General features: G+C 39.5%; 1 protein-coding gene across 1 annotated transcript in view; it reads right to left on the bottom strand.

Annotated features, from left to right (window-relative positions):
* Nucleotides 1–13,992, bottom strand: part of MICU2 (mitochondrial calcium uptake 2) — a gene marked incomplete at its 5' end in the record, with an annotated part of 142,476 nt that overhangs the window by 29,369 nt on the left and 99,115 nt on the right. The window contains 4 exons of the mRNA XM_082050960.1: nucleotides 1,213–1,295; nucleotides 5,674–5,721; nucleotides 9,976–10,051; nucleotides 10,165–10,196. Coding sequence (XP_081907086.1) covers nucleotides 1,213–1,295; nucleotides 5,674–5,721; nucleotides 9,976–10,051; nucleotides 10,165–10,196 — 239 coding nt within the window. The remainder of the gene's footprint in view (nucleotides 1–1,212; nucleotides 1,296–5,673; nucleotides 5,722–9,975; nucleotides 10,052–10,164; nucleotides 10,197–13,992) is intronic.

Genomic DNA, 13,992 nt, shown 5'->3' with positions numbered 1-13,992 from the left:
GCTACTCTGATAACAATTCACTAGGACTGTACCAGGCTTAGTAGGTTAAAAATAAAGGCTTTAGTTAGAATTTGATTTCTTTTTAATCAGCAGAATACTTAACATTTTAACTGAGCAAATTCTTCAGGCTTAAAGGATTTTGTGTAGCAACAAATGAGTGCAGGGTATCTGCCGGCTCAGTTAGGGGCTTCTGGGAACACAGTCTTGGGAAATGGTCTGATTCCAAAGATTATTTTCAAATAGTACTACTAAGTCTAAAAGTATTTTTTAAATATTTAAAAATATATTTGAGTACAACTCATCAATTGTCATCTTGCTAAGAGAAAATTCACGGGAAAACGGGCTGTTAATGCCAAAAAACAAGCTAACAGCTCTTGTATATTAATTCAGAGTTTAAGGCTATGAAGCTACACTTAAATATTTAGTAATTTCTCTATCAATAGGTATATCTTTGTAAGTTTTAGACTCCATGGTTCTCTAGAGTTGTTGCATTAAGGATCATCTTTATCCTAGTGAGAGAAAACAATTTGCATTGTAGTAGCCATTTCAGCTTCTTATAAAATTGTCTCTCTAGTCACCTCCAATATGAATGAAGGATCTGAACTAAGCTGAGAGAACCTATTAAAAATTAAGTTTGTTAATTCTACATTTGGCTTTTGACAAGAAGTATTTACTTAACAGTCTCCTGTTAAATTCTTAAAAGTTGAACAACCTATATAATTAAGCCCATTCTTCTTTAAAACATCAGAGCAAGATTTTCTTTGGTTTTTAAGCATCTGCTTTTCTCCCCCATATTTTATACAAAATATGGGAAAAACTGCTCTTACTGTCCAAACTGTGAATTGGTAAAATCCCTGTGCAACAGCAAACAAAATTAATCAAAATCAAGAGAGGATGGTGAATTTAAAATAAATATTCAAAATATTTAGAAAAGACTTTTCCTTAAGGCATATACACAAACTCCTACCTTCCCAGTAACAGAATTTTAGATACAAGTCAAAGGTAACATTTATAAAAGTGGATTAAAATATAAGTACTTCTACAGCACTGCTTTGGTATGTGCTCCTTTCATATAAAGTATTTTAGCAATTATGTGATCATAGACTGGACTGTAAAACAGGCTTGAAGATTTTAATGAATCTTCCTCTGGCAAATATAACCCATGAAACTATTTAAATGCTTTAAAATTAATATGCATATAAATACACATACCTTAAAGAATTCTTTCTTTTCAACTTGTTCATTGCCATCTGTATCCAACATTTTAAAGGCAATCTGAAATCCAGTCTGGGGTTCTGCAACAAATTGGGAAGGAACTTTATTGTAAAAACACACACACACGTACTTGAATATTTCATGCAAAAGCAATATCGCCTATGGTTCAGTACACTATCTTTATGCATGTACATTATATTTCCAGTAAACCATTTGTACCTCCTGTAATATAACAAAACTTTTAAAACACTTTTTTACTACCATTTCAAGGGATAATTAATGCAATGGCAAAGCAAGAAATGCCAGCAGTGACACAAACGTCCATCTGATCCCAATGACTGTGAAAATGTTGTATGTCTTACTATCCTGATCTCAGACGTTCAGTCATAGAATCATCGAAAGTTTGGGGTTGGAAGGGACCTTAAAGATGCCATGAGCAGGGACGCCTTGCACTAGGTCAGGTTGCTCTAAGCCCCATCCAGCCTGGCCTTGAACACTCCCAGGGATGGGGCATCCACAGCTTCTCTAGGCAGCCTATTCCAGTGCCTCACTGCCCTCATGGGGAAGAATTTCTTCCTTGTATCTAACATGATTCTCCCTTCTTTCAGTTTAAACCCATTACCCCTCATTGTCCAATCATTACATGCCCTTGTAAAAAATGCCTCTCCAGCTCTTCTCTTCTCTATAGATGTCTCCATAACCTGACACCACTTCTGCGGTCTAGCTCTGCCGTGTTTACTAGAGCTCCTTTTCAGATGAGAAGACTGGAAAGTGCCTTGAGAAACCAGTAATTATTCCCAGTCTGTGTGAAAGAGCTTGCGTACCCCTCAGGCGCTCCTTGCAGGTGTTACTGTGTGCCAGTATTTGTGTCTTCCCCAGCAAGGGCTGGTCCTGTAATGGCACCAGCTCTCTCGGCCCCTGCTCCCGCTGTGTGAGCCCCAGGCCGTGTTTCTTCCCTTCTCCCGCCCTGAACAATGTACTCAAATGTTACTGAGAAGTAATAAACCACTCTTTCTGGCCTTTCTGGAAAAAAGCATGTTTTGTATGACTCCCATCAAGCTGACTTTTTCAGGAATTTTATACAATTCTATCCTGCCTTTCCTTCACCCGGTGGATGTTTCTTTTCAATACAAAAATGTAATGAGTTCTGAGTCTTGCAGACGCTATAAAAACACAGTGTGTTTTGAGCTCCTTCCCACAATTTCCTGATCTTACTTTACTTACAGGAGGTGGCCTCGCTCATTAGCAAGCCCACACAGGAGCGGTGTGCTGCTGAAATGTAGTTACAGCTCACTGCAGTAGCAAGCACTTACCCCAGTAATTTCTGGAGCAGGTGAATTAATTCCACAACCCAGTCAAGTCAGGCATTAATATGAAAGCCATGGACTTATCGTCTCTAGAAAATATTCATGTTTCCTAGAACAATGTTGGACTCACGAGGGCAATGATGCAGTTATCTCTAAAAAACTCTAATGCCTTCAGAATTTTTCTTTTGGAAGCATATTCTTCCAGCTCCATTCTGAAAAGTTTTAAATCTTGTTTTTTTTGTTAGAGAATCTTCCTGCAAAGGTAACAAGTTAAAGAAATATTCTGTTCCTTTTAAGTGATAACAAAAGGGTTAAAGAAAGTACTATTTTTACATTTTAGAAATAACTACGTTTTCAGCAGCCAACCAACGTTCTCTGTGGAGCAACCTTGTGATGCAGGGACATTTCATAAATACCAATGCAATCTGCACAGCAGAACCCTTCCCCAGCAAGTGGGTCAAAAATAATCAGAACTGCCTTCCTTTCCATGGAAATGCCACACACTAAATTTGTGTTACTAGTACAAAAGCAAGAAGAGCCTATCCTATAACATATTTAGAGAATAAAAGTAATTGATGCATTTAATAGTAATTTATACCATCTGTGTTGCAATTTTCAGATAAGAGAGCTGTTACTGAAAATATAGGACCTAAAGCCGCTTATACTCTTCAGAGATGACATACTTATCTGATATGATGTAACCCCAAAGGTATGTGTTCGTAAAGCAAGCATAGTTCAAAGACTACCTCAGATATATTTGTATTTAATTAGAATCAGGCAAAATTTCAAAATCTGAACAGAAGACCTTCATCTTAGCGGTGAGTGCAGGTTACACTCTGGTGCTTCCCCTACGTTGACCAAGCTGTCAACCTGTGTGACTGGCCAACTGAAACGAACCCTTGAGTCAAGGTGACAATTTCAGCTCCTGGGCTCCTTCACCAGAAGGTCCATTAACCAATTGCTGGAAATTAAATTCAGTACAGCACGGGAAGAAAACAGATAATGATGATACAAGGCAGACAAAAAAGAGAAAAGGGGATCACAGGGAGCAAAATAAAGCCTTTGTCTGCCGCAAAATTACGTTTTCAAGTTCAGTGTTGTTACAGATAGTGCTTTTGTATGATGGGCAGCACAGTTTGGTCAGTAATGCCCTGGAACTGGGACTCTGGAATCTGGTGACTCTTTCCCTGTTTCTCTGTTGCTCTGTTGGTGACTTAGGAGAAGTCATTTAAATATTAATGGCTGCTTCAAGAAATCTCACATTAATTCTCGCTAGTGAGAAAGACGGGTTGTGTAACTGGGGCCTGACATGGGATGCTTGTTAGGCCAAGATGGAGGCACTAATGCTTGCTGACATTTGCTTTCAAACTGATCGGTACGATAACCCTCTGTGTAACCAAAGCAGAGACATTAGCACTGCATTTTTATCCTGCATCAAAAAGTGCCTTTGTTTTTGCAGTTCAACACATTCTTATATAAATTCTGTGAAAACATAATGTTACTTGATTGTCTGGAGAAGTGGAACAACTTGCTCTGATACTGCTTCAATTTTCTAATTGTTTCAGCCAATAAATCAGCATGAGCTGCCACAGATTTTCAAAGAAATAGAATCTTTGGCACCTATTTCTGCAACTTTAATTAAGATATTCTTCCAAAGTTATAATGTGGTTGTGCTTTTTGCCTTTTTTTAAAAATCCCTCTTCTTTGACAAATATTTTAAGATCAGATTCCTAGCCAGGCTAGACTCTTACATTATTTCTGATTTTAAAAAACACTTGAATACATGGTGTAACTCATGTTCGTTTGAGTTATGTGCAGCACTGGTGAAACTATATTTGTATGGTAAATAGGGTATATTAATTTACATACAGTATGTAATATTGTGTACTAGTTGAAGCTCCTAGTATGAACGTATGCAGTTCTGCTGAGAAATGACATCAGTTGTAAAAGGTTTATGGAAATGGTGTGGGAGGTGTGTACCCACAATCACAGTCTGTGAAGACCGGACTCTGGAGACCATCACTACTTGTTCTTACTACACCATAACAGAGTGGATTTCTAGAGCAAGGAAAACCTGTAAATTTGTTTAGGGCCCTGATGCAGGTCATGAGGCTCCAGCATCTACGGTCCATTGGGATAAGAACAACCGTTTTTTTCTCTCCTTTCCCCATTGACTGATAGCATGAGATCTAGTGTCCTTGGTTTTGGCCCTTGCTTGAAATGCTAGATCTGTGTAAGTCAGTCATACAAGACTGCATGCGGACTATTACACAGACGTGCATGTGGATTATTTCACCACTAGCCTATGGGTCTCACCGTGTGATGCTCATTGCACTGATCTTGGTATTTTTGCAGCATCACCTACACTTCATCAGAACATCCCAGGGAGGTGGCAAGCATGGCACAGAGTAAGCATGGCTGAGGAAACCCAGAAAACCCAAGATCACTCCCACACATATTCAAAAAATGCCTGCTGTTTGCTGGTAAAAGCAAATACCAAACAAAAAAAGGGGTTTTTAAAAGTATCTGACAGAGAAAAAGGAAGGAGGCCAAGCAGGGGGCAGAGATACATGCAAAATACTTGGAGGAAATAAAGTCAAAAGGAACACAGCAAAATATATAAAGGATTAAAAAGTCAAAATACAAGACACTGCAGAAATCTGCTGCTTATGTATATCATCCATTGTATATCTAGACACATGAATATTAGGTAACAACCTTTCAGACACCATAACAGCTTTTACACCACTGCAAGAGCTATAAAGGTAACATCTTATTGTTCAAAATGACTAAGACTACAGTCCTGAAGACAATTTATTCATCTTCCTCCACTGTTCTTCTTCCCCCTATTATGTGGTCCTGTAACCAATGTTTCCCATTTCTTAAAGTCTCCTGAAAGACTTTATTGATCCCATGGTGCAGGGATCATCATGATTTTTGAAGTACTGCGATGGACTAATGATGACACCATGGAAGTAAGTTGTAATTAATTAAAGTTACATCCATTTATATGAATGCCTTATCACTCTATATACAATAGTTCTTGATGTTTTACTATAATGCAAACATTTAGAAGTATCAGAAAAAGTTCCTGGAAAGCTGTTAGCAGCTGAGTATTTATGCATACGTATTTTAAATATGTAGTACTTACTTGTAAGGATTGTCAGCAAAAATAGGTACTCTGCATAAGATATCAACCCTGAAATGAAAGAGTTAAAAAATTACCTACCAAAAAAACTTATGGTAATACTTGAAAGAACAAATCTTATAAATATAAAAAACATAGCGTAACATCATATTAAATAGGTTATTAAAGTAAGCCACATTATTATTTAATAAAGTTTTTACTTCTGTTTTTAGTGCTCTGAAGGTAAAATTCCCTATCCAGAGACTCATCAATGTTCACGTCTAATCAAGAAAGTAAGGTTTATTTGGTATTAATAAAAGGCCTGCATTAAATCTTCGGATTCTCACTGAAAACATTCAATATTTATATAAAAGGCAAATAAATTAAATGCGCTTTGTCACATTTAGTAGCTGGGAGGAGAACTACTCTGAGGTTCCCCTGAAGGATCAAAGTCCTGCATCCCTTGGCAGGCCCGCAGAGGCGGGAACAGCCTCCCTCCCCTCCTCAGGGGAACGTGGCAACGCGCAGAGCTGCCAAGTGCGAGATGGTGCTGATAGTACGGCTGGGAGCCTGCCAGGAGGAGCCTGCTTTTCCTTTTTCTTCTTTTTCTTTTTAAAGAGGAACATGTCCTTTCTACAAGGTGAAAGTATTTCCCCCCCCTTTGAAGGAAAATTCCAGTGTTTTCCTTTGAAATACCGCCTTAAGTGAAAAGCCTGAACAAACACAAAGATGTGATAGCGTCAAAATAGAGCGGACGAGCTAAAGATAGAGAGAGCCTAACGAGGGTGGTTAAACAACAGAATCTGAACCATCTGCCCTGCTATAATGTTTGGAGAAAAAATGTAAAGGGCTTTTTTATAAATCACTTTTCAAAATAGTTGAGCTACTTTTAACCTGTGAGCTAAACATTGTATAATGCTGAAGCTGCTTAAAATAATGAAGTTCAAACATGCCTATCTGTGCAAAGATAAACTATTTTTTATAATTTATATTTCGTTAATTGATAGATAAGGAATCCACTTAAGCTTCAGCGATAAACAATTAACTTCTGATAAATTACTATGTGAAGCCAATGACATTTGTATTTGACCTCAGATAGCGACTTAACACTTTAAGTTTTAAGTACCAGAGTTTAGAAACATTAAATTGCTGAATGCAAGAGTCTGAAAATCTGAGAACAAGTCTTAGCTGAAGACAGACCTAATGCTGATCCTGTTGCCAACTCACTCTGGCTCCACATCTCAGTTTTCCTCTCCATCAAAATTGGGCTATCCACTCTACTATCCAGCATGCATCACGTGTAAATCAGCACAGTACTACAGTCCTACCATACACTGTGGAAATAAAAAATACTTCTCTCTCAAATATTTAGTTTTGCTTTCAAGTTTTAGGGTTACTGCCATTGCAAGTATGTAAACTATTATTTGCATTGCTGTAAAACTTGGAATCATGGTCCAATACAAAGTGTCCAGGATTTCTACAAATTCAAAACCAACCAAACAGAAAGAACTCCTACCCCAGTTTTTTAGCTTATACACCTAAGTATAAGACAAGATACAAAAATGGATAGAAAGAAATAAGGAAGGAAAAGAAATAAAGCAAATAGTGTGATGGGCAGTGATGAAGATTCCTGCTCCCTAATTTTGTTTTTTTTGAGTGTCACAGCAAAAGAACGTTTAAAGGGTGAATATACAGAAAGACTAGGAGGTAACGAGTTTTAGCTATTTGGGTAGACAGGGAACACTGTACCTCATAAAAATTTGCAGAAAGAATCTGCAAAATTTATATGGAGTGGGTAGGATGTAAAGAAAAGACCAATTTAAAGACAAGACCCTGTCGACTGGCTCCAGGGAGAACCATGGTGGCTCTATTCCCTTGAATTGCAGAGGGCTGGAAAGAAGAACCTTGCAAGAAACGGCAGGGGCGAGACATAGACTTTGCTTTCATCATCTTATTGTCAGCGGATTGAAAAGTCCCTACAGAGAAACAGGTACAAATATAATTAAAATATATTATAAAAATTCTTCATTGTACTTTAAAATTTGTCCCAGTGCCTTAAAGCAATTCCACAGCCTGTCTGACATTTTCTGGCAGACTGCTTATACTAAAATAATTTGAGATAATGTATTTTAACTTGTGGACTTGTTTCCATTAAAATTTTTAATTTTATTGTCCCTTTTCTAACTGTAGTGAAGGGCCAATTTACCTTATCCATAAAGTAAATGAAATATTTTGGTAATTTTCTTTTTATTCTACAGTAATCATTACAAAGTTACTCAAATTAAAAGATGCAATGCAACAAATTAAAAAAATACAAAATTATATTAATGTTCCAAGCAAATTTTGAACGATGAAGGCTTCACATACTGCTGAATGACTCAGCATACTTTGCAGCTAAATATTTCAGTTGGCACTGGCAAAATACTGTCATTTTCTAACACTAAATGAGCCTTCCCTATCCCTCCCTGGAAGTCTCTAACTTGAAACTTTATAGCAAATGCTGACAGTACAATATTGTTATTGCTGAATAAATCACAACTATTCCAACAAAATATGACATGAATTTTAAAACTGCCCACTAGAAGGCAGGATTCCCTAGCGTTACATTTAACTAACTGGACTGGCGACAGTTTCCCCTCTTCTTGATATTTAAAGAACAATCTGAAGGTAGCTAAAATAATCTCAGCTAAGCAGCAGAACAGGTGTAGATTCATTATTCTGGTACCTGTAAAAGCAGTACATAAGCATTTACATTTTCAAAATGTATTAATAATGCATCTCAAAGCAAAAGCACTGAAGTCACTAAAGAGGCATCATGATGAAAAACGGCAAAAACTCTGCGTGTTGTGCAGACATCAGGATGACTGCACGGAATATTCCTTATCATCTCCAACTCCTGCCTGACCCTTGAAGGACAGAACACAGTCTCAGTCCTAAGCAAGGGGAGATCAGTGCCTTGCCTGGCACGCAGAAGATGCCAGGTTGAGCGTATGATCGAGCCTCCTTCTGCCAAGCAGTCGGCTGGCAGAGGTGCAGCAAAGGAGGCTGTGCTGATCTGCTGTTTTCACTTTCTGTTAGCGGATTCCTGGTTTTCCCAGGCAGAGTGATTTGGGGATTTGCTGTGTCAATCACTAGAAAAAGAAAGGCTCTAAAAAAGCTGGGATGGAGAAGGAATATCCAAGAATTAAAGGCTGGGAATCTTTTTAAACCCAGTTCTAGGAAAGCACATGATGATTAGAAATTTGAAAAGGCAGGGAATGACTACTCAGTACAAAATCCAGCCTTCCCTAGGACAGGAAAAAAATGTTCAACTCGTTCAGAGATGTTTCAGGGCTCCCGGGGCTTGCAGGAGTGGACCGACGAGCAAGGTGCTCAGCTGAAGACCCTTCCACGTCTGCGCAAGGATGGAAGAAAGGAACCGCAGACAGGACCATGAGGCCGAAGGGCAGGAAAACGCTGCGTGCGGAGGCCGAGGGCTGCGCTGCCGTGGGAGCCGCGGCCGTGCCCGGGGATCTGCTGCGCACACAGAGCGCGGCTCGGGCCGGCCAAGGAATGGCAGCACTGCAAAGGCAGCTTTGTCTTCCAGAAACGTCTATGGGATGAGGGACTCCAGCTGAACTCTACGATACATGAAGCTTGTGAATAGACGCTGTCAGTCTTTCTCATTAGCTTGGGGATTTCAGTCTTTGTTACTGGTGAAATGGTTAATTACTCATCTATTTGGCTTCCTTGATCCTCTTATTTGTTTTCTCCCTTCAATTAATTTATGCTAATGAGGTGTTTATTTGGTGTTCCTTAATTCCCCGTTGTTATACAAACAATATTCGAGCTCTCAGAGTTTTCTCTTTATGTAGCCTGATATAAGGTGGAAATGCTGGGTGAAAAGAAACCGAAGCACATTGGTGCTGTGCAGGGGCTACCGAGATTTCAAAGAGGGAGAAATAAGTTCAACTGCTCTCAGGGTCAGGGATACCACCTTACATAACAGATACAAACTTTATTTTTATTCTCTGTTTCTGTGCAGCTTATTAACAACGACTCTTAGAAATCCATTTTGTGCTGAAGTCATCCTTTAGCCCCTTTCTCTTCTCCGAGTAGGGCTTCTGATTTCTCACATGACTCCTCCTGCACCTCAGAAGGCTTCCGTCCCCAGCCCTGCCTCTTTACTCTCTCTTGCATAACTGAGAGATTTGCCAAGGAGGCAGCTACTGGCTACACACGAACAAAGTCAAATCCATGAAACCTTCTTTAAAAATACACTTGATTCATACCATATAACAAGATTAAAAGCAAGATGTATTTTTCAGTATCAAAAGTGCTTATTACCTTTATCACCAAGCTCTCTGAAAAAGGTCGGTCCCGGTTTAGCTTTGGCAACACACAGCAGTGCAGCATCTACCTCCTTTAAAGACACAAATGAGAAAATATAAAGGCAGTTTTGAAGGAGAAGTATATTCAGTTGAGTAACAGAAAGAATGCAAGTTCTTTTAAGAAGGAAAGGAACATTTTGCTTACCTTTTTTGTCAGTTTCTTGGCCGAGCCTTTACCTATAATAAAAAAAAAATAATAATTCAGTAACAAACTGACTTTAAACTTTGATCAGGTTCTGTGGCATTTCTTCAGATTTTTATGGGAAAATGCTAAGTAATATGAAACAGAATATTTTGCAGCAGGCAGTTTGTTTCTAATTCCCACAATGATCAAGAAAGCACAACATTTAAAAATAATATAAGCAATCTGTTCAAATGTTCTTGCAACCTAGATGAAACCAAAGACCACTCTGGTATCCATGACTGACTTACTAGTGTGATTTTGCATGGGCTACAAATGTAGTATAGATTCCATAGCAAGATTATACAGTAAGAAACAACTGTAGAATTTACGAGGTGATTTGCATGCACAAATAATAACGCTTCAAGTGCAGGCTGAGTATGCAAAAGTTAAGACTTACTAAAAAAGATCAAAAATAATTAAAAGGTAGATGTTTCTATTAAGCAGAAGTAAATTGAACAATTCTGCCTACTGAAACAGCATCAGATGAAACCACACAAACACCTAAGTGCTTATGAGTGGGCTCAAGTCTATACACTCTAATAGGGGAGCCACTGGTAGCAGTACTGTGTAAATCACCCTTTCGAGGAGCTGTGATTTATTGTCTGTGGAACATTTCAGCTGGTTAGGCCTGGACCGCAGAAACCCCGCAGTCATGGACTGGCAGGAGCTGAGCTCCATCCCTTCTCAGTCCATCTGCCCTATCACACCAGTTTGCCTCCTCAGCATTTCTCCTCGTACAGATCTTAAAACCCTGTGTCCTTCACTCTTACCACTCCCAGCCCATCGCTCCCTTCCTCCATCACCAGTTCCTCTGGATTTCAGCCAGCCATTCCTTCCTATTTATTCACGCTGTGTAAGCACAAGCCGAGCTGCTTGCCTTTGCTCTGAGGCCCGTGCCCCTGCGTGCAGCAGCCGCCTTTGCTCCCCACTCAGACTCCAGGGCTTACTCTGCTGCTTCACGGGCATCTTGCATCTGAAGGGTCCCCAGCACAGTGCTGCTGTTTGGACACGATGGAGGTGGGCAGCTGTCAACAAACTTCTACTAAGCATTTTCACAGGCCCATAATTTAGCCAGACAGAGGTGCATTCTCAGTAAAACAGCGAATTTCCATAATGCTGGGAGAAGACATGCCCTGCTGCAGGGCTACTCCTCCGGCAACTTCTGGCTTTGACGAGGGAAGCTGCTGGAACATCTCAAGCTGCAACAGTGCATTTTTCAGCACAGGCAAACCAGTGCCCTGGCCTCTGCTCCCTGAATGGGCAGTAACAGTTTTGCTGATAAATTCCTCTCCCCACCCCCCTCCCCCAAATCAGCCTAAGGCAGACACCTGGCACATAACATTTTAACCCAAATGTTTAAGTCTGACAAAAGTTATAAGCAACTAAAATTAGGGTTTTAATACTGGAGTGTTGAGTGACCCCAGCAACAGGTGTTGCCAGCACCACCTGTTACTGGGGATGAATACATTTTTGTGTAGTGCGTGTACACACATTTACACCCACATGCATGCTCATATATAAAACTACATAGATAGATACCTTCTAGCTCAAAGGACGTATGAAGTCCTCTACTTTGCCTCATTTGAAATAAAAGAAGTCAGACTAATAACAGCCTGGAAGAATAAGCAAAAATCACTACATCCAGTAAGGCTGAGTCCTGAGCAGTGCAATGGAACACCACAGTGCAACCCTGTTCACTGCTGCAGAGCTTTTTAATTATTGGCTTTTTAGCAAATTAAGTGATTCAGATCTCAGCCTTAAAATGTCGCCGCCTCCATGCAGCACATTTAAATGTGGAATTAAACTACAGCAGCTTTTTCAGCTCTGGGAGACCCACATAGTAAGAAGCATTATAGGAGGGAATCAGTCAGGCTGCAGTTCCACAAAAAACAGCATCTGATAGAAAAAAGGGAAAACCACCCCGTAATGACTTTCATTGTAAATGCTCTCAATAGTTGTTGTCTGTATTGAAGCCAGCCATGCACCCTTATTCAGCTAAGGGCAGCTCCACTGATTCCATTCTCCTGGTGGCTTCAAGAGCATCATATCTGAGATGGCAACTGCTTCCACAGTGGTGTACGTAGGGCAGTAAGCTTTTGCCAGGTTCCAGGAGGATGATGAAGGGAGACAAGCTGAACTCTGCGAGCTGGAACAGCAAAGGCATGAATAATTGATGCAAGGTAAGGAAAAAGCACTAGGAGCTGCAGCTGAGACACTAGTCGGCCAAGTTTGTGAGGCTCTATGCTCGGTTAAGTTTCTCTTCTTTGTGTTGTATTCAGCACAGAAACTCTGAAATACTTCAGCTACCCCGTTTTAGAGAATGAATCCTCAATGAGAATTACTCTATCACGTCAAAAACTAAGAGATTGAAGGAAAGTCTGTTGCAGACATATGGACTCTCTTTTCACCAGCCAGCAGTCACAACTGCAACCACCTAGAGCTCATACAAACGACTGCGACAGCCGTCAACATCTGCCCTCTTGCATTCAGCTACGGCCACTCTCCAGAGGACGTTCAAGATACTGACATGACAACCAACCTGTTTCAGAGATGAAAAGACAGTGACAGCAACGATACAGAGGTGCTTGTGTTACCCTTGGCTGAGGAATCTTGGCATGGGTGAAGGGACTTGTGGAGGGGAGGCAGCTTTGGCGAAGGGGCAGAAGACAACACTCCCATCACACAAAGTGGGTGAGAGTCGGTCCCTGCCATGACTGACTGCACAAGGGGCTGCTGCTACAATAAAAGAGGAAAAAAGGCAGGAGGGAAAGGGCCAGATTGAGAGATAAACAAAAGACATTTCAACTTTTCTAAGTAGTAAATGCAGCAGAGCAATAAATGCCTTTTAATGGTGTTTTTCTCAAATGGACTTCAAAATCAAGATTGAATAACCTAGTCAAATGAAAATGGCACACAGAGGTTAGCAACCTCGTGTACTGGTAGGCCAGGAATTTTTTTGAAAAAAATGACATTGGGACCCCAGTGTTATTCTTCATACTGCCGTTTGTGTAAAGTATTAGAATACAATCTTATAACAATGTAATAATTTAAATTGTAGAATGAGTTTCCTCCAATAATTACTTGAATATTTTCTAAGAATTAAATCCAGTTATATATTGGTATTGTCACCATACAAAACCATCTGTGAAGACTCCAATCTCAGTTTTCACTTGGAAAGATTAGCTACTTTTATTGTAGCACTCGTAATATTCCTTGAATATTAATTTAGCTCTTGGTGCTTATTCTCTGCATTTATTCACTTCCTAACAATGAGATTCCTTTAGACACCAACAAGGAAAGCTCTGTTAATATCACACACTACCATATCAAATGTGCAGCCTTCTGAAAAAACAGGTCTTTTAAGGCCTTGTCTACAATAATTAGGAAAAGAAGGTTAATGCCTCTTCACAGAAAATGCCCTGCAAAGGTATGAACAGTTTTCTTAGCCAGTTCAGACACTGCAAATAAAAATACATCTTCCATTCTATCAATTAAATCTTGGTGCTGTCATTCCTGACACATGACTACAAATATATCAGGATCTAAGTCTTTGAGGAACACAGACAATGGTCACAATTATTAGGAACTATTTCATCGAATAAGATCTGTACAATCTATAGTTTTATACTTTTATTGTTTTACCTTGATAGATTCTTACTAATAGGTGAATTAATAACATGTTAGAAAACTTGTTTCTAGTAGTAACAGTCTTACTTTGGTATCAGAAAAAAAAACTTAGAATTTTTATTGTTCTGAACTTGAATGAATGAAAAGAAAAACTCCCCACCA

Source organism: Streptopelia decaocto (assembly GCF_964273445.1).
Source record: "Streptopelia decaocto genome assembly, chromosome: 1".
Classification (NCBI taxonomy): Eukaryota; Metazoa; Chordata; class Aves; order Columbiformes; family Columbidae; genus Streptopelia; species Streptopelia decaocto.
This window is presented reverse-complemented; position numbering and strand designations above follow the sequence as displayed.